This window comes from Caretta caretta, chromosome 16, assembly GCF_965140235.1.
Source record: "Caretta caretta isolate rCarCar2 chromosome 16, rCarCar1.hap1, whole genome shotgun sequence".
Classification (NCBI taxonomy): domain Eukaryota; kingdom Metazoa; phylum Chordata; order Testudines; family Cheloniidae; genus Caretta; species Caretta caretta.
Window position 1 is genome coordinate 4,791,670 of NC_134221.1, and position 27,099 is coordinate 4,818,768.

At 53.8% G+C, this 27,099-nt stretch overlaps 1 protein-coding gene across 1 annotated transcript; it reads right to left on the reverse strand.

Moving 5' to 3' along the window:
- Nucleotides 1-8,582: 8,582 nt before the first annotated feature.
- On the reverse strand, nucleotides 8,583-10,736 carry LOC125623389 (ring finger protein-like). The gene has a single exon (XM_048822671.2). It carries the CDS (start codon nucleotides 10,685-10,687, stop codon nucleotides 9,659-9,661), a length of 1,029 nt encoding a protein of 342 aa, XP_048678628.1. The 5' UTR covers nucleotides 10,688-10,736; the 3' UTR covers nucleotides 8,583-9,658.
- Nucleotides 10,737-27,099: the final 16,363 nt, after the last annotated feature.

Consider the following 27,099-nt stretch of genomic DNA (forward strand, 5'->3'; position numbering starts at 1 on the left):
CAAACCCCCTCCCACACCCCAACTGCCTGCCCTAGCCCTGAGCTCCCTCCCGCACCCAAACTCCCACCCAGAGCCTGCATCCCACACCTCCTCCTGAACCCCAACTCTCTGCCCCAGGCTCAGCCTGGAGCCCCCTCCCATACTCCAAACCCCTCGGCCCCAGCCCAGAGCCCGCACCCCAGCCTGCACCCTAACCCCCTGCCCCAGCCCGGTGAAAGTGAGTGTGGGTTGGGGAGAGCAAGCGACAGAGGGAGGCTGGAGTGAGCAGGAGCAGGGCCTTGGAGAAGGGGCGGGGCAGGGGCGTGGGGCAAGGGAGTTTGGGTTTGTGCGATTAGACAGTTGGCAACCCTAGTCCCTGGCTGCACGTGCACACCCAGGGAGCGTACGGTTCTGTGCAATGCCCAGGGGCCTCTTGCCTTTGCCACTGGAACAGCAAACAATGGCTGAGGCTTTTCCCAAACCCAGACAGGGCTGCCGGAGCTTATGCCACGAACCCCCCCAGGCCTCTCCTGCTCTCAACCCAGGACTACCAGCCAGCCCTCTGGCCCCTGGGGCTGCATGCACACTTCCTCGGTGGTAAGGTCAGAAGTGACCATCCGGATGAGCTGGTCTCCAGCCCAGCATCTTCCTGCTGCAGGGGCGAAGGTCTCTGCTGCTGACTCTACAATGGCTGAGGTTTAAGACTTCTTCAGCTGCCAGGTGCCCAGACACAAAGATAGTGGGCACATTAGACAGAAGGCAAAGGGTATAGGGTGGGTGGATAGCCAGGGGAGAGAGGGGGTCTCTCGGCAGAGCTGAGCTCCATATGCCTGCCAGCTTTTGTGCTCTTTCAACCCCCTGCAAAGCCCTCTCCCAGAACTGCGAGCTCTGCTCGCCCCCTGAGCACCGGTGCAGCAGGGGCTCCATGGGTATGTATGGCGAGGCCACAAGCATTGCGCAGCACCCCACTCCTGGAACGCACCGCGAGGGACACTGGGCTCAGCGCTGCTCTCCCAGCTAGGGTTGCCAGGTTTTTGACCAGAAAGTCCAGTCGAAAGGGGACCTGTGCAGTGTCCAGGCAGCAGTGCTGCGATCAGCCTCTGCCACAAGGAGGGCAGGAAGAGCAGCAACTACGGCTGGAGGAGGAGGGATCCTGACAATGCACGTTGCTTGGGGAGCAGGGTCGGCAGCTGGGCTTGCCACCTGTGATGGCCCATTCCACCTCCTCCGCCTCCCAGGGCCCCAGCTCTCTCTGGCTCCTCGTCCCACGGACAGACACCCCCCCACTTCACTATGTCCTGGTTGGGCAGGCAGGCAGGCTCCGCATCCGCAGGTGGCAGGTGAGTCCCGGGGAGGGGGTGTAAGCGACCTGGGAGCCTGTAGTATTCGGTTTTGAAAAAATGGAAAGTTGACAATCCTGCTCCCAGGAGGCAGTGCCCTGTGTTTTGGGGAGTCCCATGAATGTTCCCAGCAGGGGTGGGGAGCTGCACTGGGCAGTGGGCCAGGAGCCCAGCAGCTGCTTTTGGTTTTCAGAAGAAGAAGAGCTCTGTGTGCCTTGAAAGCTTGTCTCTCTTCCCAACAGGTGTTGGCCCAGTAAAAGGTATCACCTCGGCCACCGTGTCTCACTCCTGTGCTGGAGTAGACTGTCCCTGCCTCAGGGAGGAGGCTCAGGAGACTACAAGTCCCAGCATGCAATTCTTCATTTAAAGGGAACTGACAGCACTGCATGCTGGGACTAGTAGTCTCTACAGGCTGCTCCTGCATAGTAAAGATGAGGAGGTTGCAGACTGACTTTTGCAGCCTTGTGGGGTGCACCGTGGGCCCTGGGTTAGGATAGGCCAGTGCTGGTTGTATTCCCGCCCTTGCCTCCAGCTGTGCGGAGCGAGGTCCAGTTTGGGTGGGAGTGCCTCTGCTGGTATTGTGTGTGCGTATCTATGGGCATGCGAGTGTGTGTGAGTGTGTGTGCGTGTCCACATGTTGGGGTGCACGTGTGTATGCATGTGCACATGTCTACATGGGGACACGGTCCCGCCCTGCATCCCCGGGGACAGCCTTCATGGCTGGGAGCTGCCAGGGCACAGGGAGAGCTTGTCAGGAGCTCGTGGTGCAGGGCCCCAGCATGCAGCCTGGTGCCTGAGGAACTAGCTGCCCTTCCTGTGAGGGGAATTTCCTGGGTGCTGGGGGCCCTGAATGGGAGATGCAGTGGTAAGTGGCTCCAGTCCTTGGCAGGACACACAGTGTGAGAGGGGTAGTGAAGGGGTGTATAGCATGCTGGCAGGGGGCCTCCCGCCCCTGTAGTGGCTGGTCCATTGCAGGATAAGAGCAGGATGCTGCTGTCAGTTAACAGAAGCAGGGCTAGAGCCACCAAGGCAAAAAAAATGATTCGGGGGCTGGGGCACATGACTTATGAGGAGAGGCTGAGGGAGCTGGGATTGTTTAGTCTGCGGAAGAGAAGAATGAGGGGGGATTTGATAGCTGCTTTCAACTACCTGAAAGGGGGTTCCAAAGAGGATGGATCTAGACTTCTCAGAGGTAGCAGATGACAGAACGAGGAGTAATGGTCTCAAGTTGCAGGGGGAGGTTTAGGTTGGATATTAGGAAAACCTTTTTCACTAGGAGGGTGGTGAAACACTGGAATGCGTTACCTAGGGAGGTGATGGAATCTCCTTCCTTAGAGGTTTTTAAGATCAGGCTTAACAAAGCCCTGGCTGGGATGATTTAGTTGGGGATTGGTCCTGCTTTGAGCAGGGGGTTGGACTCGACGACCTCCTGAGGTCCCTTCCAACCCTGAGATTTGATTATTCTATGATAAGGGATGTAGGCGTTGCAACACTGAACATTTAGGTGGCCTCCTCAGCCCCGAGTGAGGTGCCCTGGGTTGGGTGTGGTGGGGAGGGGCCTGGCTCAGATTCACAGGGAGCAGGAGTATTTTTGAGCACAAAGCTATAGTTCCCTCAGCTCTTCTCATGGCAGGGATGAGTGAGCCCTGCAGCTTGGGCCATGGCATCTCCTCCCCCCAGCCCTTAGCTCTGGACCCAGCAGGTGCCACATGCAGTGAAAGTGCTCTCTGCTCAGCCGGCCGCTTCGTGCATTGTTAATGCCCTATAACTCCAACCTGCCAGGTTTCAGAGTGACAGCCGTGTTAGTCTGTATTCGCAAAAAGAACAGGAGGACTTGTGGCACCTTAGAGACTAACCAATTTATTTGAGCATGAGCTTTCGTGAGCTACAGCTCACTGCATCGGATGCATACTGTGGAAAGTTTAGACGATCTTATTATATACACACAAAGCATGAAAAAATACCTCCTCCCACCCCACTCTCCTGCTGGTAATAGCTTATCTAAAGTGATCACTCTCCTTACAATAAGAAAAGGAGTACTTGTGGCACCTTAGAGACTAACTGGTTAGTCTCTAACTAATTGGTTAGTCTCTAAGGTGCCACAAGTACTCCTTTTCTTTTTGCGAATACAGACTAACACGGCTGTTCCTCTGAAACCTCTCCTTACAATGTGTATGATAATCAAGGTGGGCCATTTCCAACACAAATCCAGGTTTTCTCCCCCCCCTTCCCCTCCCCCCCACAAACTCACTCTCCTGCTGGTAATAGCTTATCCAAAGTGACCACTCTCCTTACGTTGTGTATGATAATCAAGGTGGGCCATTTCCAGCACAAATCCAGGGTTTAACAAGAACGTCTGGGGGGGGGGGGGGGGGGGGTAGGAAAAAACAAGGGGAAATAGGCTACCTTGCATAATGACTAAGCCACTCCCAGTCTCTATTTCCTACCCCCCCCCCCCCCGACGTTCTTGTTAAACCCTGGATTTGTGCTGGAAATGGCCCACCTTGATTATCATACACATTGTAAGGAGAGTGGTCACTTTAGATAAGCTATTACCAGCAGGAGAGTGGGGTGGGAGGAGGTATTTTTTCATGCTTTGTGTGTATATAATAAGATCTTCTAAACTTTCCACAGTATGCATCCGATGAAGTGAGCTGTAGCTCACGAAAGCTTACGCTCAAATAAATTGGTTAGTCTCTAAGGTGCCACAAGTCCTCCTGTTCTTTTTTCAACCTGCCAGGTGCTCATCCAGCGAGATGGCTGGGGATGCAGCACCCTGGACAGGCTGGGTGCTCCCCTGGCAGCATATGGGCTCCCCAGCACAAGGGGCAGCTGTGGAGAGAGCCTGCTGAGAAGCCGGTGACCGTGGGCAGTGCACGCAGCAAGACGGATCTCAGCAGAACTGAGTAGCTTCCTCTCCCAAGTGCCACGAATGTGATCTGTGCTAGATCCTGGCACGGAGGGGAGCAGGGACTGGCCCCAGTGCCTAGGGTGACATGGCACCTAGGCTTTACTTTCCCCAGGCAGGAACCCAGTGCGGGTGGGCTCCGAAGGGCTGGCTGAGGCCCTGGCCAGGCAGTGGAACAGCAGGAGATGTTAACGGAGCAGCTGCTTCTCCAAGTTTGTGGCTAAACAGGAGTTTCCCAGGGAGCCCATGGGGGGGTGGGGGGATGCCTCTGTGTCACTCGGGTGGGAACATTAATGAGGAGCTGGGCACTGGACCCTGATTGTGCATGGGGAAGGGGCTGATCAGTGGAGCTGCCCCTCACTCCTTTCCCTACATGGTATGCCCGGAGGACGACTGGCCCTGCGCTACCCATGCAGATTGTTGTGTCCCCTCTGCAGGGAACGCAGTGACTGCCAGAGCCTGTGGCTGCACTGCCCACTGATGCCGACACAGATGCTCTGAGCTTCATGGAGCCCAGCACCCCAGGTGGCCGCCTCACCTTCTCCGTCCCCTTAGGTACTGTCCCCTTTTGCTGGCCAAGGGGGGAGGAGTTGGCGGTCACTCCAGAAGCCCTCGGGGGCAGAGGGGAGCCGCAGCAGCGCTGCTCCAGGGGGCAGAAGTTGCTGGACAGGATCGTAGGTGTGTCAGGGAAGTGAGACCACTGGCACTGTCCAGGTAAGGGAGACGGCTCAGGATTATGGTGCCATGAGACGGCAAGGGGATGGGCACAAGCAGCTGTCTGGTGCCAGCTCATGCTACAAGACAAAGCAGCCCTTCTAACCACCTGTGGGTCAGAGTGCGTGCAGAGCCTCGCTGTAACCTCCCCTGGGCTCAGTACCCCTTCCTAGCCCCCTCCTGAACCTCTCCAGGCCTGGCCATCCCCCTTTCAGCTGGCAGAGTTCAGCAGGAGCTCAGCACTGGCCCATCTGGCCGGAGGGAGCTGCCTGTTCTCCCAGGGGCTGTGGAAATTCCTGCTGGAAGCACTGGGAACTTTAATTTTGTGCCTGGCGGTGTGATCAGACGTGGCTTGTTCTGCAGATCCATGGGTTGCGCTCACCTAGCCACGCCATGCAATTCTGGCAGCTGCTGCCCTGAGTCCCAGGCTCGGCTTGGAGCTGGGCACATGTCACTCCTGAATGGCGCTGCTGGCTTGGCTCGCTTCCCAAACCCACTCACCGCTGGTCTGCGTCCGACCTTGTGGAACCACAGCCCCAGAGGAACTGAGGGATTAAAGGGGCTTGGATCACGGCCAGCTCACCCTGGGGCATGCTGGGCCTGCTCTCAGAAAGGCTACAAGGAATGGACTTCCCGGGGCTGGAGTGCTTGGGGACTTTGCTTAGAGTTTTTCTTTCTCCTCCCCTCAGGGGATGCAGGAACTGGCTTCTCTCTCCTGAGAATGAGCTGTGGATAGATGTGTGGACAACAGCAGCCATAAACCCCCAGCTGCTTGTCTCTGCTGTGAAATGGAGCCTCAGGGGGTCGGGCTGGCTGGACCTGGGCCCCTGTGTTTATAAATCCAACCCAGGGGCCAGACTCTCCAGGACAGGAATCCGAAAGTGCCCCTGTCTCCGAGGAGCCATGAGAACACTGCCCTCTCTTGTGCTTTGCAGTCACAAAACTGCTGGGGAGGAGAAGGACCAGAGACCTGGCTCTCCACACCCTCAGGGCAGGGAATGCACTGGATGGGCTGTTCCTCCTAAAGACAAGTTCCTGTGCTTTCCCAGCCTGCCTGGCTAGAGCCAGGGTCTCCGCTGGAAAGAATGTCTGTTTCTTCTCTGCGTGAATCCTCTGCAGGCAGGAACAGCATGTTAACAATGCTCCCAGCTGGTCTGGAAAAGGGAGGAGCTGCCCCCAGGGAGCCAGCACATTGCAGGGTGTCCGACTTGATGCCATGGAGATGGGCAGAGTCTGCCAGCGCCTGTGGTCCCCTGGGGAGCAGGGTCTCCGCAGCACAGGGTGGGCTGAGTGGGCGGGAACATAGGGATGCTGCCGGGTTTGAGCTCTGGGGAGTTGCTAAGGCTCAGACCCCACCTTGCTGTCACTACCTTGCTCCTCCCGGCACCCACTGCAGCTCTAGGGGAGCAGGCATGCTGGTGGGGAGGGGTGGCACAGACAGGGCCCTGGGGGCAGGGGGGGAGCCCTTCCTTAGGGGATTAACCCTGGAACGACTGGCTGAGGGCTGGGGTGTACCAGGTGCCTCTCTCCTGCACCTGTGTCCAAGAGCTGGGCTAGGTACAACACTGACAGCCGGAACCAGCCAGGTTTTGACCTAGGGCTGGGGGTGAGGGCAGCCCCTGGAGTGAGGCAGCTGGCCTGGCTGGGATGAAGGCACTTGCCACAAACCACATGGCACCAAGGCACCTTTGTCCCAGGCTGTGTCCATGGGTGGGGCCAGCCCTGGATGGCTCACATGCGACACTGTGCTGTGGCTCCAGCAGGGGGCTTGGCCCAAGGCTGGAATTGCTCCATGAGGGTCCCTGGCCTGGGTTGCACAGCAGCTCAGACTGGATGGGCACAAAGTTCCCCTCTGTCCTCTACCTGTGAGTTCCCAGGAGCTCATCTTCCCCCAGACTGATCCCCCCTCCCGAAAGCGTCTGTTTGCTGCAGTAGCTGGCTGGTTCCAGGCCGGTCGCCTGCCCAGTGGCCCCGCTGGCCTCGCATCCCTGCCCAGCTGGCTCCCTGTGCAGAAGCCCACCAGCCCCGCGCAGCAGGGCCCATAGCGACAGGGAGGGCCCAGTTCTGAGTGGGATCCAGCGCTCAGGCAGAGGGGATGCCTGTACACATCCCGACAGGAGGCCACTCTCCGTGAGGCCAGCCTTGCCTGGGGGCTGCTCTCTGGTCATGGCAAGCTGGAGCTCTTTTGCTGTGTAACCTGGGCCCAGCAGGAGTGCCGCCCTAGGCTGGGGGTTAGGAAGGCTGAAGCAAGGCACAGCGGTTCTGGGCAGGTGGGCCCCTGTGGAGGTTCCCGTGCTGTGGGCAGAGGGCTGTACTCTCACAAAGCCCTGGTTGCACAGGGGCGCTACCAATGGTGCAGGGGCATGGAACAGGCCCTGCTCTGACATTACCGTGCCCTTGCGGGAGAGCCAGGCAGTGCTGGCTCCCTTATCTCTGTACAGGGAAGGGCAAGCAGGAGCCTGAAGGACACAGGCAGGGACTGGTGCCTGCGGAGGCAGAGCATGAGGCCAGCGAGCAGCTGGGGGCCAGGCAGGGCTGCTCCAGGTGTTGGCTCTGCACTAACTGGCCCTTCTGTTGCTAAGAGCCATCGGTGCCACCTGGAGTGACCGTCCCCCCACCAAGGCACTGCAGAGGGCTGGGGGAGGGGGCACCTGATGTGATCCACTGGCTGCAAATGTTTAAACCTAGGAAATCAACAGCAGCCCATCAGAAGCCAGGATTTTCCTGTGCACGTAGTAGAGTGCCCGGGGCAGCTTGCCCTAAAGGGACTGTAAAAAGGCCCCGGCTCAGAAGAGCTTCCCTTCCCCAGGTGGATCAGGCTCAGAGCTGTTCCTCCCCCTCAGGTGATCTGAGGGTCGGCACTGGGGGGCATAGAGCAGGGACTAGGGGAGGGTGCTGGGCTCATGCATTAGCATGAGAATTGTGAGATTCGGAGAGAGCATCATCTGTTCAGCCCCAAGGTCTCCCAGTGCTGCTGTCCCTGCCATGGGGCAATTGGGTCACGTGGATTGCTGGGGACCAAGCCCCTCTGCCTGATGCATGCAGGAGGAGTGCCCAGCTGTACAGTCAGGTAGAATAACCAGCCGGTCCTGTGTAGCAGCAGACAACGGGCTGGGAGCAAGACCATGGACACGGAACCAAGAGCTGCTCTGCTTTACAGCCTGGTTGCATCAAACAGCCTGGGTTTGTTAGGACGGGGGGTCTGTGGCTGGCAGTGTCCCAGACTGCACTGAACACGCCATAGCCCCTGGCCCTGTGAAGTCAGTTGCCTCCCAGCTGGCAATTCGGCCCCCTGCATGTTGGGCACCGCTCAAGGCTAGCGCACTGGCCTTCCATGCTTGGTTTAAATCCTTCCTGGTCACCCGGGCAAGGAGTTTGGTGGATCTCAGTATCCCTTTGCCCAGATCCCCAAAGAATTCAGTATGGTGGGCAGTGGCTGGGAAGCAGGAGCTGGTACTTAGGAAGACAGGGATAGAGGGGGCTGTAGGGTAGGAGGAAGGGGCAGTGGTGGGGGGAGGGGGAGGAACCCAAACTGGGCTGTGGATGAGGAGCACAGGGAAAGCTTGCAGAGCACCCACCCCTGTGCTGCCAACTGCAGCCAGTCCCTTCTGTCGCACTCACGGGCTCTGCACTCAGACAGATGCTTCTCAAGTCAATCGTTTGTATTTTCACAGTCTGAGCTTGAGGAAACAGAATCTTTTGACTGAACAAGAGAGGAAACCAGGCACGAACCACCCCTGGCCAGCCCAGCCCTGCCTTGCCGTGAGCTCAGTGCGTCTGCCCCACCTCTGCTCCCATGACACTGACTGATGTGGGCGGGCTGCAGGAGCATGGTACTGTTTGCCCTGGGTCACAGCTTAAACTCTGCTTTGGGACTGGCTAGCCCCGTGGCCTCCATTTCTGCTCTAGATTTGTCAGAGCTTGGCACCTCCTGCCTTTAGCGCATGTCTGGACCCTTTTGTGAGCAGAGAATCCCTGCCCCTCTCCCTGTGCACGGGCACTGGCATGGAGTGCCCAGGGGGGGCCCTGCTGGTCCTCTACTTCCTTTTATTTAATACTTCCTTTTATTTAAAACAAACAAAAGGAAGTATTTCTTCACACAATGCACAGTCAACCTGTGGAACTCCTTGCCAGAGGATGTTGTGAAGGCCAAGACCATAACAGGGTTCAAAAAAGAACTAGATACATTCATGGAGAGATAGGTCCATCCATGGCTATTAGCCAGGATGGGCAGGGATGGCGTCCCTAGCTTGTTTGCCAGAAGCTGGGAATGGGCGACAGGGGATGGATCACTTGATGATTCCCTGTCCTGTTCATTCCCTCTGGGGCACCTGGCACTGACCCCTGTTGGAAGACAGGACACTGGGCTTGATGGACCCTTGGTCTGACCCAGTGTGGCCCTTCTTATGATCTTAGCAGCAGCTGTGGCAGAAGCCCAACCCGGCTGGAAGGGCTTCCCTGCAGCCCAAAGGGGCAAACTGAGGCGGGGCTAATGAGGCCTTGCCACTGAGCCCAGCTGTCTCTCCTGGCCGGCAGAGCTGGCCTGAGCACGGGGATGCTGGCCAGGACACCAGGGCTCTCCCCGGGCTGAACACCTGCGACTTAGCCCTCCTGAGGGGGGTAGGGACACCCGGCCTGGCCTTCCCCAGGGCCGCCCCCTCCCTCCCCCGCGCCTGCACTGATCGCTGGCCTGGCTGCAGGGGCCCCCGGGGGGCGGCTATTTGTCCAAGATGAGGAAGAGCAGCACGAGCAGCCCGATGGGCAGGAAGATGAGCAGCAGGCTCAGCGTCTCTGCCGCCAGCAGCGCGGCCAGCGAGAGCAGGTAGCAGCAGCGGCAGCGGCGCCGCAGGCCGCCCAGGCCGCTGACCAGGCAGGGCGGGTAGCGCAGGCAGGGCAGGCAGCCGAACGTGCGGCTGGTGTGGAAGCGCACCTGGAAGCGGTGCTCCAGGGCCCCGCAGAGCCCGGGCCGCCGGGGCGGCAGGGGGGCCGGCGCGGGCAGCGCCAGCGCGGGGGCCGGCGCGGGCTGGGCGTGCAGCAGCAGCAGCTCCTCCTGCAGCTTGCAGATCTCCCACTCCAGCATGGGCGTCTTCTGGCGGCAGATGGGGCAGCGCACGCGGCCGATGTCGGCGGCGCCGGCCCGCTCCAGGATGGCGCGCAGGCAGTCGCTGCACAGCACGTGGCTGCAGTTGAGCAGGGCCCGCGAGTGCCGCCCGCGGTCGTAGGGCTCCGTGCAGATGGGGCACTCCTCCTCGGCGCTGCCCGCTTCCAGCGCGGCCTGCTCGCCCGCCCCGGCGCTGGCGAGGCTCCGGCTCCGGCTGGGGGTCCTTTCCAGGCGGGGCTGCCCCTGGGGAGCTGCCGGGCTGGGGCTGCTGCCGGCCGCTGGCAGCGGGCTGAGTGGGGCTGGAGCCGGGCAGAGGGGCCCCGCTCCCAGAGGCGCGGTGCGGGGGCCGCAGGCAGCGGGCGCTTTGCGCTGGTCCAGGAGAGGCTCCCGCGCTCCCTCCTCGCCCTCCAGATCCGGGGGCCCGCTGGGCACCTTTCCCGAGGGCCAGGGCGCGGCCCCCGGCCGGGCGCCCCCTTCGCCTCCCCAGGCCGCCGGCTCGCTCTGCCCGGGGCTCTCCGCATCTCCCGCCTGCCCGGCCGGTTGCTGGTCCGCGGCGGCCGCAGGCGGCAGCTCGCCCTGCTCGCCGGGCACGCCGAGGGGCGCCGGGGCGAGGGGCGGCTCTGCCCGCAGGACAGCGGCTGTCATGCCGGTGGCCGATGCAGGGCAGCTGTGGCCGCCCGCTGGCCCGGGACTGCGTCCCATGCGCCGAGAAGGGCAGGCGGGACCCGGGAGCCGCCCCGCCCCCGGTTCGGCCACCGCCCCCCCGGCCCGGGGCCAGCCTCGCCGCCCGGCTGGTTTGGCGGCTCCACGGCCACGCCTCTGCTCAGCTTTGCTCCCGCCGCCCTTCCCGGAGCTAGCCCCAGCCCCCCGTGGGGCCGCAGCGGCTGGGACCAAGGGGCCCCCCGCTCCCCTGGGCTCGCCCTGCAGTCGGCTGCTCTCCAGCCCTCGCCCACGGACCACCTGCGCTTGTCCAGGGGGCTGTGACTTCCCACCCGCCTACGGCTCCAGCCTCTGGAGCTCTCTGGCTTTGTGTCTGTCCTTGCTGATCTTACAGTCCCGGCTGGGCGGCCCCCCTCGCCAGCCTGCCCCTGCCTTCCTCTTCCACATCCTCCATGGAACTAGGTCTGGCTTTGACCTGCCCCCTTCCCCACATTGCAGCCCTCTCCTCTGGGTGCCAGGCCTCAGGCCCCCTCGCAGTGCTCTGCCCACAGGAGGCTGCTGGTCCAGAGGCACCGTCTCTGCCGTCACTAACCCTCCTTTAGGTCTCCAGTGCGGCACTTGGCTCCTGTCGCTGGAGTGGGGTGAGTTCTTCTCAGTCACTAGGGAGTTAGCCACGTGGTCTGACAAGCTCTGCCAGGCTGTGCTCTGGGTGCCCTCTGGGATGGGACACCGGTGCTGGAACCATGAATGCTCTGAGGACAGCTCACAGCCCAGTGTCCACCCAGCACAGCCAGGGCTGCTGGGGCAGTGATAACAATGAATCAAGGCAAGGACTGATTGTCTCAGGGGCCAGGTGTCCATGTGAAGGGGCAGTTGCTGCAATCACCCCTTTGTCAACAACAGACACGCCAAGGCCTGAGTAGATGTGGAGAGGGGCTCCCCTCTTCAGCCCCAGGTCACCCCTGCAGGATACAGGGGCTCCAGGTCTGTCAAGCCAGCCCTTTTCAGCACTCACACTGGCTAACTGAAGGGGTGGGGAAGAGACCCAACCAACACTTCACTTCCTACAGGCCCTACCTCTAAACCAGCGGTTCTCAAACTGGGTTGGGACCCCAAAGTAGGTCGAGACCCCATTGTAATGGGGTCTCCAGGGCTGGTGTTAGACTTGATGGGACCCAGGGCCAAAGCCAAAGCCTGAGCCCCATTGCCTGGGGCCAAAGCCCAAACCCCACCGCCCGGGGCTGAAGCCAAAGCCCTAGGGCGTCAGCCCTGAGTAGCGAGTCTCAGGCTTTGACTTCCCCTCCACTTCCACCCCTGGGCAGTGGGGCTTGGGCTTGGTCTCCCCTGCCCCGGGCAGTGGGGCTCAAGTGGGCTCAGACTTTGGTCCCTGCTCCTGTTGTCAGAAGGGGGTCGCAATGCAATGAAGTTTGAGAACCTCTGCTCTAAGCAAAACAATACAAGTACAGAGTGATGCAGACCTTGGAGAGGTAACTATCCCTTGTATCTGCTGTCCCTGTGGCCACGGAAGGCCCTGCTGATCCAGGGTGGGAGCCCGCATGGGGATGACATGTTCACTCACTTCCCCTTCCTGCCTGAAAACATGCACACCCTGGCCCAGGGCAGCAGAGAGACCAGCTCAGAGCTCGTCAGGCTCCCAGCCTGGGGTCTGACTCACATCCAGGGAACTAATTACTGTTTACAGGGTGCCTAAGAATTTCAGAGAGCCAGGGGGATGGGAAAGGGCATGGCACCGGAGACACATGGAACCAGGCAACGTGGGGCAAAGGGACAATGGCAAAGGGGCCACAGCCAGAGAAAGCCAGCACCCACCTTGCTGAGTACAAGGCAAGTGTGTTTGCAGGATGCTTGGTAACCCCCTCCCCACTAACACTGGCCCCTACTTCTCCAGCTCTCTGCTAGTGCGGTCTCTAGTTACTTGTGGTAATTGGTGCTGTTTGGACCCGAGAAGGAGAGATTACTTATCTGTACAGTAACTGGAGTTCTTGGAGGTATTTTGTTTCAATGGGTGCTCCATGACAAGATGTGTGAGCATCCGTGCCCTCTCCAGTTCTTGTCAGCAGCACCTGTGGGTCCATGCCTGCATCCTTCCTAGACATCCTCATGCTCCAGCACAAGAGTATAGAGAGAGGGGTGAACCCACCACCATTCCTGCTCCTTCTCAGTCACAAAACCCAGAGGCAGAACTCCAAAGCAGAGAGGGAGGAGGATGGGCAGTGGAGCACCCATAGGGACAAAACACGCTGAAGAACTTCAGCTAAGATAAGTAACCTCTCCTTCTTCTTCGAGTCCCTACAGGTGTTCCACATCAAGAGATTCTCGAGCAGTGCCTCAGTATGGAGGAGGGTGCTGAGGAGGTGGTTTCAGTAGAGATTGGAGATCAGCATCGCCAAAGGCCGCAGCTGCCCTGAAAGCAGTCAAGACTGCACAGTGCTTGGAAAACGTGTGCGCATACAACCACGTGATGGCCCTGCAAATGTCTGTGATGGGTATGTTCTCAAGTAGGCCTATGGAGGTGGCTTGAGCCCTAGTGGAATAGACAGTCACCCTAGGGCAGGGGTCCTCAAACTTCATTGCACCACGACCCCCATCTGACAACAAAAATTACTACACAACCCCTGCGCGGGGGGACCAAAGCCTGAGCCCACCCGAGCCCCACCGCCATGGGCATGGGAGCCAAAGCCCAAGTCCCACTGCCCAGGGCCAAAGCTAAAGGCTGAGCCCCTTCGCCCAAGGCCAAAGCCCCACTGCCCAGGCGGGAGGGCCAAAGCCTGAGCCTCGCCACCCAGGGCTCAAGCCCTCGGGCTTTGGCTTTGGCTCTGGCCCTGGGTGGTGGGGCTTGGGCTTTGGCCCTGGGTCCCATCAAGTCTAACGCCAGCCCTGGCGACCCCATTACAATGGGGTCACGACCCACAGTTTGAGAACCGCTGCCCTGGGGGGATGCACCCCAGAAGCTTTGTAATATACCAAAACGCACCCCAAAACCCATTCTCACAATCTTTGAGTGGAAATCAGTTCTCCCTTCATTTTTTCTGTGAAAGAGAAAATCTGGGAGAAGCACTGAAGAGTCATACTGAGAGAGAAGGCAAGCGCTCTATACATGCAGAGTATGAAGAACTTCTAGCAAAGTTATGAATTTAAACTCCCAGGCTCATCTTTTGAAAGTGTTGTTGACACTAAAAATCCTGGACTGAACAGAGACCCTGGATTTATGGCTTATTGCAACAATCTGTAACCCACTAACTGGATGTGGAAGCTGCGGCATGTACATGATCCTGGAGGGGGTACCTGAAAAGAGTTTTGTCTGCACGAAGTGCCGCCGGATAGAGCTGATGGAAGAAAAGATCCGAGGATTGGAGATGCAGGTGGAAACTCTGGTTGAGTTTAGAAGGGGGTTCGAGCGGAGACATGAGGCTGAAGAGAAAAGCTCAGACTTGCAGATGGAAGCAGGACCAAAGAACTCTGAGGGGATATTGCTGGGTGAGGAAAGTGGACAGTGGAAGCATGTGACTAAGAGAACCAGGCAGAGGAAAAGATGGGCTAGTGAAAGAGAAACAGAGCTCAGGAACAGGTTTGTGGAGTTGGAAAATGAAGAAGGGGCAGAGTAGGTGGTCACTGAAGGTGAGAGGGTAAGGAAGAAAAGAGCAGCTAGTCCTATAGGAAGAGGGAAAGAGTCAGTGGAGATAACAACACCAAATATAAGCCCCAGAAGGATATGGGATGGGTTGCAGAGGATTGCAAGGGACAATAGGAATCGAGAGGACTTGCAGCCAGAAGGAACAGGGGATAGACTGGAGAATCGCACCATCACCAGGAAGAGGCAGGTCTATGTGATTGGGGACTCCTTACTGAGAAGAATAGACAGGACTGTAACAAGAGCTGATTCAGAAAACGGAAGAGGATCCTAATGGGAGCGGGAAAGAATCCACTGATTGTCCTTCATGTGGGAACAAATGATATGGCTAGATTCTCGCTGGAACGTATCAAGGGAGACTATGCCAGGCTGGGGAAGATGCTTAAGCAAATCAAGGCTCAGGTGATCTTCAGTAGGATCACCTGATGCGGGGAGGGTGGTAAAGCACTGAAATGAATTACCTAGAGAGGTGGTGGAATCTCCTTCCTTTGAAGTTTTTAAGGTCAGGCTTGACAAAGCCCTGGCTGGGATGATTTAGTTGGGGATTGGTCCTGCTTTGAGCAGGGGGTTGGACTAGATGACCTCCTGAGGTCCCTTCCAATCCTGATATTCTCTGATTCCATGATTCTGCCTGTTCCTAGAGGGCAACAAAGGTGTGACAAGATTATGATGCTCAGATGGCTTAGGCACTGATGCTGTAAGGAGGGCTTTGGGATGTATGGCCACTTGAAAGCACTCATGGAGAGAGGACTGTTCTCTTGGGATGGACTTCATCTGAGTAAGGAGGGAAATAAACTTCTAGGATGGCACAAATGATCAAGAGAGCTTTAAACTAGAAATCCGGGGGAGATGTCCAGGTAATCTCCACGCTGGATTTTAACACTGAGAGGGAAGAAAACAAAATAAGAAATGATACAGCTGTGGGTAGGAGAATGGACAAAAGGAGGAAGGGTACTATACATACCAGTCTAATAGGTGATACTGGCGGTAGAATGTCTGTGCCTAATCGGGTAAAGAATGTGAGTGAGGCCAAACAGCAAAAATTAAGATGTTTGTACACCACTGCGAGGAGCCTAGGTAACAAAATGGAGGAACTAGAGCTACTGGTGCAGGAAGTGAAACCAGATATTCTAGGGATAACAGAAACATGGTGGATTAATAGTCATGACTGGAGTACGGGTATTGAAGGGGATGTGCTGTTTAGGAAAGACAGAAATAAAGGCAAAGGTGGTGGAGTAGCATTGTCTATCAATGATGAGGTAGACTGTAAAGAAATAAGAAGCGATGGAATGGATAAGACAGAGTCTGTCTGGGCAAAAATCACATTGGGGAAGAAAGCTACTAGAGCCTCCCCTGGGATAGTGCTTGGACTGCCGGGATCCGATATGGATAGGGACCCCTTTAATGTTTTTAATGAAGTAAATACTAATGGGAACTGCGTGATCATGGGAGACTTTAACTTCCCAGATATAGACTGGAGGACAAGTGCTAGTAATAATAATAGGGCTCAGATTTTCCTGGATGCGATAGCTGATGGATTCCTTCACCAAGTAGTTGCTGAACCAACAAGAGGGGATGCCATTTTAGATTTGGTTTTGGTGAGTAGTGAGAACCTCATAGAAGAAATGGTTGCAGGGGACAACCTTGGTTCAAGTGATCATGAGCTAATTCAGTTCAAACTAAATGGAAGGATAAACAAAAATAGATCTGTGACTAGGGTTTTCAAAGAGATAACTTTAAAAAATTAAGGAAATTATTTAGGGAAGTGGATTGGACTGAAGAACTTGTGGATCTAAAGGCGGAGGAGGCCTGGAATTACTTCAAGTCAAGGTGCAGAAACTATCAGAAGCCTGCATCCCAAGAAAGGGGAAAAAATTCATAAGCAGGAGTTGTAGACCAAGCAGGATGAGCAATCATCTTAGAGAGGTGATTAAGAAAAAGCAGAAAGCCTATAAGGAGTGGAAGATGGGAGGGATTAGCAAGGAAAGCTACCTTACTGAAGTGAGAACATGTAGGGATAAAGTGAGAAAGGCCAAAAGCCATGTAGAGTTGGACCTTGCAAAGGGAATTAAAACCAATAGTAAAAGGTTCTATAGCCATATAAAGAAGAAGAAAACAAAGAAAGAAGAAGTGGGACCGCTAAACACTGAGGATGGAGTGGAGGTTAAGGATAATCTAGGCATGGCCCAATATCTAAACAAATACTTTGCCTCAGTCTTTAATGAGGCTAATAAGGAGCTTAGGGATAATGGTAGGACGACAAATGGGAAGGAGGATCTGGAGGTAGATATTACCACATCTGAGGTAGAAGCCAAACTTGAACAGCTTAATGGGACTAAATTGAGGGACCCAGATAATCTTCATCCAAGAATATTAAAGGAACTGGCATATGAAATTGCAAGTCCATTAGCAAAAATTTTTAATGAATCTGTAAACTCAGGGGTTGTACCATATGACCGCACAATTGCTAACATAGTTCCTATTTTTAAAAAAGTGATCTGGGTAACTACAGGCCTGTTCATTTGACATCTTAGTATGCAAAGTATCTTGGAAAAAATTTTGAAGGAGAAAGTAGTTAAGGACATTGTGGTAAATGGTAATTGGGACAAAATACAACGTGGTTTTACAAAAGGTAGATCGTGTCAAACCAACCTGATCTCCTTCTTTGAGAAGATAACAGATTCTTTAGACAAAGGAAATGCAGTGGATCTAATTTACCTCAATTTCAGTAAGGTATTTGATACAGTTCCACATGGGGAATTATTAGCTAAATTGGAGAAGATGGGGATCAATATGAAAATTGAAAGGTGGATAAGGAACTGGTTAAAGGGGAGACTACAACGGGTCCTACTGAAAGGTGAACTGTCAGGCTGGAAGGAGGTTACTAGTGCAGTTCCTCAGGGATCGGTTTTGGGACCAATCTTATTTAATCTTTTTATTACTGACCTTGGCACAAAAAGCGGGAATGTACGAATAAAGTTTGCGGATGACGCAAAGCTGGGAGGTATTGCCAATACAGAGAAGGACTGGGATATCATACAGAAAGATCTGGATGACCTTGTAAACTGGAGTAATAGTAATAGGATGAAATTTAATAGTGAAAAGTGCAAGGCCATGCAATTAGGGATTAATAACAAGAATTTTTGTTATAAAATGGGGACGCATCACTTGGAAGTAACAGAGGAGGAGAAGGACCTCGGAGTATTGGTTGATCACAGGATGACTATGAGCTGCCAATGTGATATGGCCCTGAAAAAAGCTAATGCAGTCTTGGGATGCATCAGGCGAGGTACTTCCAGTAGAGATGATGAGGTGTTAGTACCTCAGTAATACAAGTAATACAAGGCACTGGTGAGACCTCACCTGGAATACTGTGTGCAGTTCTGGTCTCCCATGTTTAAGAAGGATGAATTCAAACTGGAACAGGTACAGAGAAGGGCTACTAAGGTGATCCGAGGAATGGAAAACCTGTCTTATGAAAGGAGACTCAAAGAGCTTGGCTTGGTTAGCCTAACCAAAAGATGGCTGAGAGGAGATATGATTGCTCTCTATAAATATATCAGAGGGATAAACACCACGGAGGGAGAAGAATTATTTAAGCTCAGTACCAATGTGGACACAAGAACAAATGGATATAAACTGGCCATCAGGAAGTTTGGACTTGAAATTAGATGAAGGTTTCTAACCATCAGAGGAGTGAAGTTCTGGAACAGCCTTCCAAGGAAAGCAGTGGGGGCAAAAGACATATCTGGCTTCAAGACTAAATTTGATAAGTTTATGGAAGGGATGATATGATGGGATAGCCTAATTTTGGCAATTAATTGATCTTCAACTATTAGCGGTAGATATGCTCAATGGCCTGTGATGGGATGTTAGATGGGGTGGGATCTGAGTTACTACAGAGAATTCTTTCCTGGGTGTCTGGCTGGTGAGTCTTGCCCACATGCTCAGGATTTAGCTGATCGCCATATTTGGGGTTTGTAAGGAATTTTCCTCCGGGGCAGACTGGCAGAGGCCCTGGAGGGTTTTCACCTTCCTCTGCAGCATGAGGCATGGGTCACTTGCTGGAGGATTCTCTGCACCTTGAAGCCTTTAAACCACGAATTGAGAACTTCAGTAGCTCTGACATAGGTTAGAGGTTTGTTACAGGAGTTGGTGGGTGAGATTCTGTGGCCTGTGTTGTGCAGGAGGTCAGATTAGACTATCATAATGGTCCCTTCTGACCTTAAAGTCTATGATTCTAACTCCCTTTTTGTCCTGTGACTACCAAGGTATTAAGAGGCCACTTCACCTTGAATGGTCCCTTAGACTATGTGTTAACTACTTATGCTAAATTATCTATTTCCCCTTGTATTTAGCTGTGACACTAAGTACCTTTCCCAGACCTGAGAAAGAGCTCTGTGTAGCTCGAAAGCTTGTCTCTCTCACCCACAGAAGTTGGTCCAATAAAAAATATTACCTCACCCATCTTGTCTAATATCCTGGGACAGACATGGCTCTAACAACAGGCTTGAAGACACAGAGAGTGCAGTCTTCAGTGGGGTGTTCTGAACATTCAGGGCCCCATGTAGCCCTGTAGTTGAAGGCAAGTCCTTGCTGTGGTTTGGGGCTATGAGGAATGAGGCTGGACACCATGGCAAACCTGTCTACTGGCTGGTATGTTCTGGTGGTTGAGGAGTCTAGAGTGGTTTCCATGAAGTATACATGTTGTACAGGTGTAAAAGGAGACTTTTCCGCATTGAGGTGAAGACCCAGAGAGTGGAAGAGGGTCAGGGCCTTGTTGGTCGCTGACTATGCCTTGAGGAAGGAGTGACTCTTGAGGAGCCAGTAATCCAGATGGGGAAGATGATTATTCCCAACTGGTGAAGACTGGCCGCAACGATCAAGAAGAAGACTATGTTTTGTGAAGACCCTGGGGGTGGTCGAAAGGCCAAAGAGAAGAATGCGGAACTGGTAACGATCTGTGCCAATGATGAACTGGAGGAAGTGCCCGTGAGATAGGTGCATAGCTATATGAAAGTATGCATCCTAGAAGTCCAGGGTGATGAACCAGTCCCTAGGATTTAAAGATGGAATTATTGCTGCTAGAGTTCCCATCCTGAATCACTGTGTATGAAGAAGAGTGTTCAGAGTCCTGAGGTCCAGGATCCATCTCAACTCTTTTTTTCTTGGGAACCAGGAAGTACCTTGAGTAGAAACTTTTTCCAATTCAGTTAGGGAGAATGGCTGTGATCGCTCCCAGAAGCAGGAGAACATTGTGGGAAGGATTGTTACAGATCCACAGGATCCGTGCTATGCCCTCAGCTTTGGAACAGTTTCTAGGAGGAACTTCTTCAGTGTGCCAGATCCCCCCCGGGGTCTCACTCTTCCTCCAGCGTAAGCCAAACGGCCTGAATGCTTCTGGGCCTTCAGCACTCCTGCTTCACACCATGATCTCTTCAGTGAGTCCAACTAAGATAGGCTCCTGATAGAGAGTTGTTCACTCTTCATGGACTAATGCACCCACCAAGGATTTGCAGTGACACCCAAACAGGGTCGTCAAAACAGGTGGGTTTATTAGTCATCTGAAATACAGCATAGAAAGTCCTTAGGTTAGCACAGAGAAATCTAGATTAAAACATATGCCATTCAGGTTAGTACAGAGTCCAGCTAAGCTGGGGTGAACCCCATTGTTCAAGTTTTGTCTGTCTCTGTCTAACCTCTTTTGTCAGTTCCCAGGTGAGAGCCCTGACTCCTACCAGCCCCCAACTCTTATCCCCACCTCACACCTCCCCAGTTCTTTGTTCTGGAGCTGGGGGATTGTGCTCAGCTTCCCTGCTGAGAGGTGGGGAAATCCATCTCCCTCTGGGGCCTTGCTTGCTAGGGGCATAGCTACACTAGAGAGTTTACAGATGCACCGATGCAGCAGTAAGGTCTCAAATGTAGCCACTCTAAGCTGACAGGAGAGCTCCCCAGCCCCTGCAAGTGGCAGTAGCTATGTCGGTGGGAGAAGCTCTCTGCCGATGCAGCGCTGTCCACACCGGCGCTTATGTTGGTGTGGCTTATGTCGCTCAGGGGGCGATTTTTTCACACCCCTGAGCAACACAAGTTGTGCCGACAGAAGCGGTAGTGTAGACATAGCCTAGGTGTCAATGTCCTCGTGACTGGATTTGCCATTTGCCTTGGCCAGTCCTTTTCAGTGACCCACACGAGCTCAGATCACGCCTATGGGCTTGTCTACACTCAAACATGGCAGTGGTACTGCTGGACCGCTGCAGCCGAGCACCGTAGCGCTTCAGTGAAGACACCGTCTACACCAGCGGGAGAGATTCTCCCATTGGCGCAAGTACTCCACTTCCCTGAGACTTCTCCCATCAACCGAGTGCTGTCTGCACTTGGGGGAGATCTGTTTAACCGCATCGCTCAGGCATGTGGAGTTTTCACACCCCGGAGCGTCATAGTTAGACCAGGCCTAACTCTCTTAGCCTGTCCTGAGAACAAACAGTCCTTTCCCACCCACTGGGTAATAATGCAGCATATAGGGGAAACTGAGGCCCACATAGGATTCATAAAAATACTACAGAAAATTCCCAGTTTGTCACACCTCTTTCCCTCTTCGAGACTGAACTGAGCAGGGTCATTTTAACCAGTGACCTGGGGACGCTCAAACCCACAAATATTACCCATACATGCCCCAGCATCTTTCCCATCCCCTTGGTAGCTGGCCTGCCAGGCACTTCCAAGATCCTTACAGTACAGTTGCTAATCAATCAAACATACAGTTTCCAATCCACAGTTTGGAGCAGTTTCACATCCCCCCCTTAGGTCTGGTCTGGTCACTGACACTAGCAGGGTGCACGAGAGGTTTTCATGCCGTCCCTATGACTTTTTTTACCCCCAGAACCTTTAAGTTTGCAACTGGGGTGGGATCCTGCCACTGACTCCTCCCCCTTGTCTGCCAGGGAGTGAGGAGGGTAGTGGTAGTGTAATGCACTCACACTTCTCCATGTGTCAGCTGTCTTGGCTGCAGCCTGGAGTGTCCTTTCCCTTAGGGAGTAACCCCTTGAGCATTTGGGCTTAACCCAGCCAGATCTTTGGGGCTTTGTTTTCCCAGTCTGGTGAGGCAGGCGTGCAACGTGCTCCTGCACATTAGCAGGCTCCCTCTGGAGCTGCGTCCCAACCTCAGGGCTGTGTGTGTGCAAGAAGCCTGTTTCTCCTTTGGTGTCACCCTGTTGCCCTCACCCCAGCAGAGTTCTCTCCCCACCCTCTGGGCTGTGATTCGAGCTTAATAGAACCCAACTTGTCCATGGTGTCTGTTACCAGCAGCAGCCTTCCAGCTGCTTTACCCTTCTCTGGGGCTTCTCTCACCCCTCGATAGGGCAAACCAGTTTGGCAGTCATCCTACCCTGCCTGTTTCCCCCACACTCAGCTGGGGGTCTCAGCTTCCACTGGGCTCAGCTCTGCCTCTGCTTTCTCAGTGAGGGCAGGCCCTGAGCTTGCTCCCTTGGTCATAGCATCTAAGCCAGTGTGGAGAAGGGTGCGAGCCATTCCTCCATCCCACTCAGAAACAGGTGTCTGGTTGCAGACAGAAAGTTCTCCAAAGCTTAACCATCTTTTATCTAAAAAGAAAAGGAGTACTTGTGGCACCTTTTATCTGGTATGTTGCAAGCATGAGGGAAAACCCCTGTCTCCCGCCAGCCCACCTATTTGCATTTTCACTGACACCTCCACTCTGAGCCTTTTGGCTCGCTTGGTTCAAATCCTGGGCTGGTACAGAAACTGGGACTGAATTTTGTCTTAAAGAGATACAGTCATTCCCCAAAAGGATGTTAAAGCTGATATCCTGGAGGATCCTAACTACCAGCCACCCTGATTCTTCCTGTGTCTGCACAGGGATCTGAGCCAGAGGCAGGGGAAATGACTTCACGTTTGGAACCTTAACCCAGGTTACACAGCCCGTCAGCATGTGATGAGGTTTTACCATCCACGGTTTGACAAGGGTTCTCTCTGTCCCAGAGTCTCTCCACCCCACAAATGTCTTCCCATTAACGACCACTTTCTGCTCCCACTGGGGATCAGAAGAGTCTGAGCCCAGGAGAGTACAACAAGACGCGTTACTGATGCCTGGAGTGGGAGCCCATCTGTGCCCCCTGAGGAGCTGCCTGGGTGACTGCTTTCCTCCTCAAAGTCAGTCGCAGGTCACTCTCAGAGCCTGAGCTACAGGCTGCATTGGCTGACAGAGGATGAGTTAGCCCTTCTGTCCTGGACTTTCACCAAGTTAACCCTTAGAAGGTCCCGTTTCACCAGTATTTCATCAGCCCTGTCCACCTTATAGATATTACATCTCAGGTCTCTTGAGATCCTTGGAGGAAGTCTACCCACATTGGCTGCTCCCCTAACTTTAGGTTTAACTAAATCCCACTTCTGGGGCACCTCCACTGGTTCCCTTTCCCAAGACCCATGCTTAGGCAAGTTCCCTTTGGGTTTGTTTTCATACCCAGATCTACTGTCCACAAAGTCATCTGTCAATTGGCCTGCATGGGGGAGGATTAGCTCAGTGGTTTGAGCATTGGCCTGCTAAACCCAGGGTTGTGAGCTCAATTCTTGAGGGGGCCATTTAGGGATGTGGAGCAAAACTTGGGGATTGGTCCTGCTTTGGGCAGGGGGTTGGACTAGATGACCTCCTGAGGTCCCTTCCAACCCTGATATTCTATGATTCTATACACAGACCCTTAGTCTTCCTGTCTGCTAACAACATTTAAGCTTGTAGGGACAGATCTCATAGAGTTGTTCCACCCCAACCAGGTTGTACAAATCCTCCAATGTAGTGACAGCTGCACCCTTACCCCATTTGTGGAGATATTCTCCCCTTGGGATGGTGGCTTCCATGCAGGTCACACCCTGGGTCTTTTGCACACCCCAAAACCTTTTCCTATGAGCCTCAGGGGTCAATTCAGACTTAAGCAGTAGAATCTTTTTGAACTGTTCATAGTCCCCAGTATCAACTGTCCATCTGGCTGTGTGCCTCTAGGGCTTTGGGACCGAGCAAGGGGATGAGCCAGTGGAGCCGGTTCACAGGGTCAGCCAGGGTCAAACCGAAGCCTTTTCAAAGGCAGTGATGTTGACATTATATCCCCCCCGCTCCTTAAACTGGGCAACAATTTGGTATCTAGACTCCCTGTGGAAATGGCATCCCCATTTACCCTCTGTGGTCCTCTTGCCCTTCCACATCTCCATCTCCAGTTCATGCTTCCTCTGCTTCTCACAGTCCTTCATTCTCAGCTCCAACTCCCACCATTTCAAATCTACTGCTGGGGAACCAGGTCGTGACGATGCCCTGCTGGACAGGGAACTGAGTCTTGAGGATGCCCTGCTGCTGCCTCTGTCATTCTCAGACCCTCTTGAAACCCTATCTGGAACCTGCTTCCTGGACTGATCATCTTTCTCCAGACATGCAGTCTGCTGTGTCTTGTTACGTTTCCCAACACTTAACCCTCTCCCTGCACAGGTTTGCGATGTCCTTCTTATGGAGGTGGTTATAAGACATTTTCTTGCTGTTTCCTTTGACTTACCTTGTTTTACTGCTGAAAGTCACTTATTGCAAAATACAGTCAGCATCCCACTTCTCCCACCAGCTGTCGCAGATCCACAGTATCAGTGATATGCCCCCAACATTGGGACAGTTTCTAGGAGATACCACTTCAGTGTGCCAGACCCTCAGGAGGTCTCACTCTTCCTCCACATGGCCTGACCACCTCCTTAGACTGGACCTCTGGGCCTTCAGCTCCCTTGCTTCATGCCATGAGCTCTGTTCAGCAAGTTCAACTGAAATAGATTCCTAGTAGAGACTTGTCCACTCTGCAGGGACTAATGCACCTCAGCAAGCATTTGCAATGACACCCAAACAGCAAAACAGTCGGGTTTGTATTAGTCAACTGGAACACAGCATGGGATATTCTTAGGTTGGCAGAGAGAACTGAAGGTTAAAGCACAGAACATTCTAACTAGTCCAGAGCCCAGCCAAGCTGTAGTGAACCCCACTCTGTCTCTCTCAGTCTGACCTCCTTTGCCAGTTACCAGGTGAGAGAGACTCCTTCCAGCAGCCAACTCTTATCCCCCACCTCACATCTCCCTAATCCTTTGTTCTTGAGCTGGGGCACTGCTCAGCTTCCCAGCTGAGAGATGCGGAAATCCATCGCCCTCTGGGGCCTTGGTTGCTAGGTGTCAATGTCCTGGTGACTGGATTTGCCTTTGTGTTTTCAGATTCTGCACTGATATGGGGCTGGCCTCAGCTAGTCCTTTTCAATGACCCATCCCAGCTCAGACAGCCAGATGACATTCATACCATTGTCTCTAAGCCTGCCCTAGGAGCAAACAATCCATTTCCACCCACCGGGTAACAACATAGCATATGGGGGAAATTGAGGCATACATGGGAGTCATAAAAGTATTACACGAAATTCCCAGTTGGTCACAAAGGGTCCCTGAAGAGGGACAGGGATGAGGAGTGGACGGGTGGGTGGAGCTGAACTGGATGGACTATCCTGTTGAAACCACTTCTTGAATCCCTCTATCTGAAATGATGAGATCCCAAGAAGGTAGGAAGTGGGAGAGATGGTTTCCATAGGGTCGATGGAAGGTGGCTTGGAGCAGCATAAGGCCCAGAGTAGGGGGTGATGCATGATTTTTTTTTTCAGGGGTGTATGCACGGAGGGCTCGCAGAGACACTCTAGAATCCCCAGGTGAGTGGGAGGATTCATCGGGGTCATCACTGAAGAGCTTGGCCCTTCGAAAGGAAGGTCCTCCATGGTATTTTGCATCTCCCTGGAAAGCTTGCAGCCAGAAGGCTTGAGGCGTGACAAAGGTGTGAGACTGTGCCTGTTACATCGAGAGAAGCCTGTAAGGAAGCTTTAGTGATTATCGGGCCTTCTGTGACGATCGTCTGAAATGGATCCCTTTGGGCCTGAGGCAAATGATCACTCCAAAGTGACAACTCGCTGTCATTTGGAAAGTCACATTTTCCCATCAAGGCAGGATAGTTGGCAGCTCTGAACTGGAGAGCAGCTGAGGAATGGCTCTTGCAGCCAAGAAGGCCCAAAAACTTGAGTTCTTTATTGGAGGGAGTTGATCTGGATTGACACTGTCCATTTGTTTCATTGAGAGTGTTGGCTACCAGGGAGTTAGGGGTGGGATGGGTACATATTTTTTTTTGTCTGCCTTTTGGCATGTGGGTAGTATGGTAGCTGGTATATGCTATACCATACGGGCTGGTGAGAGTAATGCGCCATTAATGAGCAAGGCAATCTTGCCTTGGGAAGAGGTATGTAAAATACTCAACCAGGGAGTATTGTATTTCTTGTATTTCCTCCGAAGGGATTGGCCAGGCTTCTGATATTCTTTTATCAGCTCTTGAAAGGCCTTGAAATCCTCTGCATAGGGTGGGGGCCTCATCAGGTGAGGAAGAGAATTTGTTAGATAGCTGCATCTCGCTCTTACCTCCTGCTCCTCTCGGGGGTGTTCTCGGGAGGAGGGTACTGAGGTACCAGTAGCTGCTGATTTTGGTGGGTCCTCTTGTGTGAGGACACCTATAAAATTGGTCACCATAAGGGTCCCAAGGGTTCCAAAAAGCCCACAGTGGTGGAGCACAGAGGAAAGGAGTGGAATCCCAAGGGTGTTCCTACCAAGGTTGATGGGTAAGACATTGGCTGGGTCCTGAGGTCTCCTCCTCAGACTATACCTCTAGGGAGAGAGGCTGGAATGGGAAAGTGGTGGAGTCTTGGACAGAAATTCCCAAGTCCAAGTGGTGTCATCTCCCATATCCAGAGGAAAGCCACTGGTGTTGGTACTGGGGGTTGAGTCTTCGTAGCATCACTGGGGACTCTGTTTTGAGGGCAGGTGTTGGTACCAGCTATCATCAGATGTTCAGCTGCATGTGTTCTTTCTGCATGCTGTACTGACTCTGGCCAGACAGCCCGTACAGCAGGCTCCGATTGAACGGTCCAGTAAATCCACAAACTTGGTTCATAGTGAAGGCACTTGGTCAGGTTTATTGTCAACGAAGCACAGGCTCAATGGTTACAGGTACACTAACACATGTATGCCCGTTGCAATGGAGTGGCTCAGTTAATGGTGGGACTTTCCATTATCCCCAGGCCAGCCAAAGACCTGCTTCTCCCTCTGAGATATCTTTTATACATCAGTACAAACGAGTTACACACTGCTCCTCTGATGTAGTTAGTTGACACCCTCTGACGTAGCCAGTTACCTCCCATCACCTTGTGCATCTCTATCCATCACACTGTCACCCTGACCTTATCTTTAGGATGGGTCAGTGTGTTCCTGTTCTCTTTGGGGAATGTGTTTGGCATCGAGGTGTTCTGGTACCACCTTTCTGGAATGTGCTTGTGTTTATATTCTTATGCCTAGCACCACTTAGGAGTGTGTTTCTGCAATATTAGCCCTGTTCTTGCCAGATGCTGTGAGCAGGGCTGCCTCTTGCTCACAACTTAACTTTGCTTTATAGCAGCAAAGTTTTGTCTACTTTAGCCCAGGCCTCAGGCCTCATACCAGGTTTCTGATACATGGGCTTGTGTTTCAGGCCTCTTCCTACTACGCCAGCAAGCAATCTTTGTCGGTACCCCTCAGCAGAGGGGATTCGGATTCTTCCATGACTCAGAGATCCTCACGGGAGAGCAACCTGGTTGGTAATGGTGAACTTGGACCCTGTTCCTGAGGGTGAAGCACGCTGAGCAGTGCTGGAGATGGT

Bases quoted from the DNA above. Each gene is read 5' to 3' on its own strand.
- LOC125623389 (XM_048822671.2), bottom strand. From the start codon at position 10,687: ATGACAGCCGCTGTCCTGCGGGCAGAGCCGCCCCTCGCCCCGGCGCCC.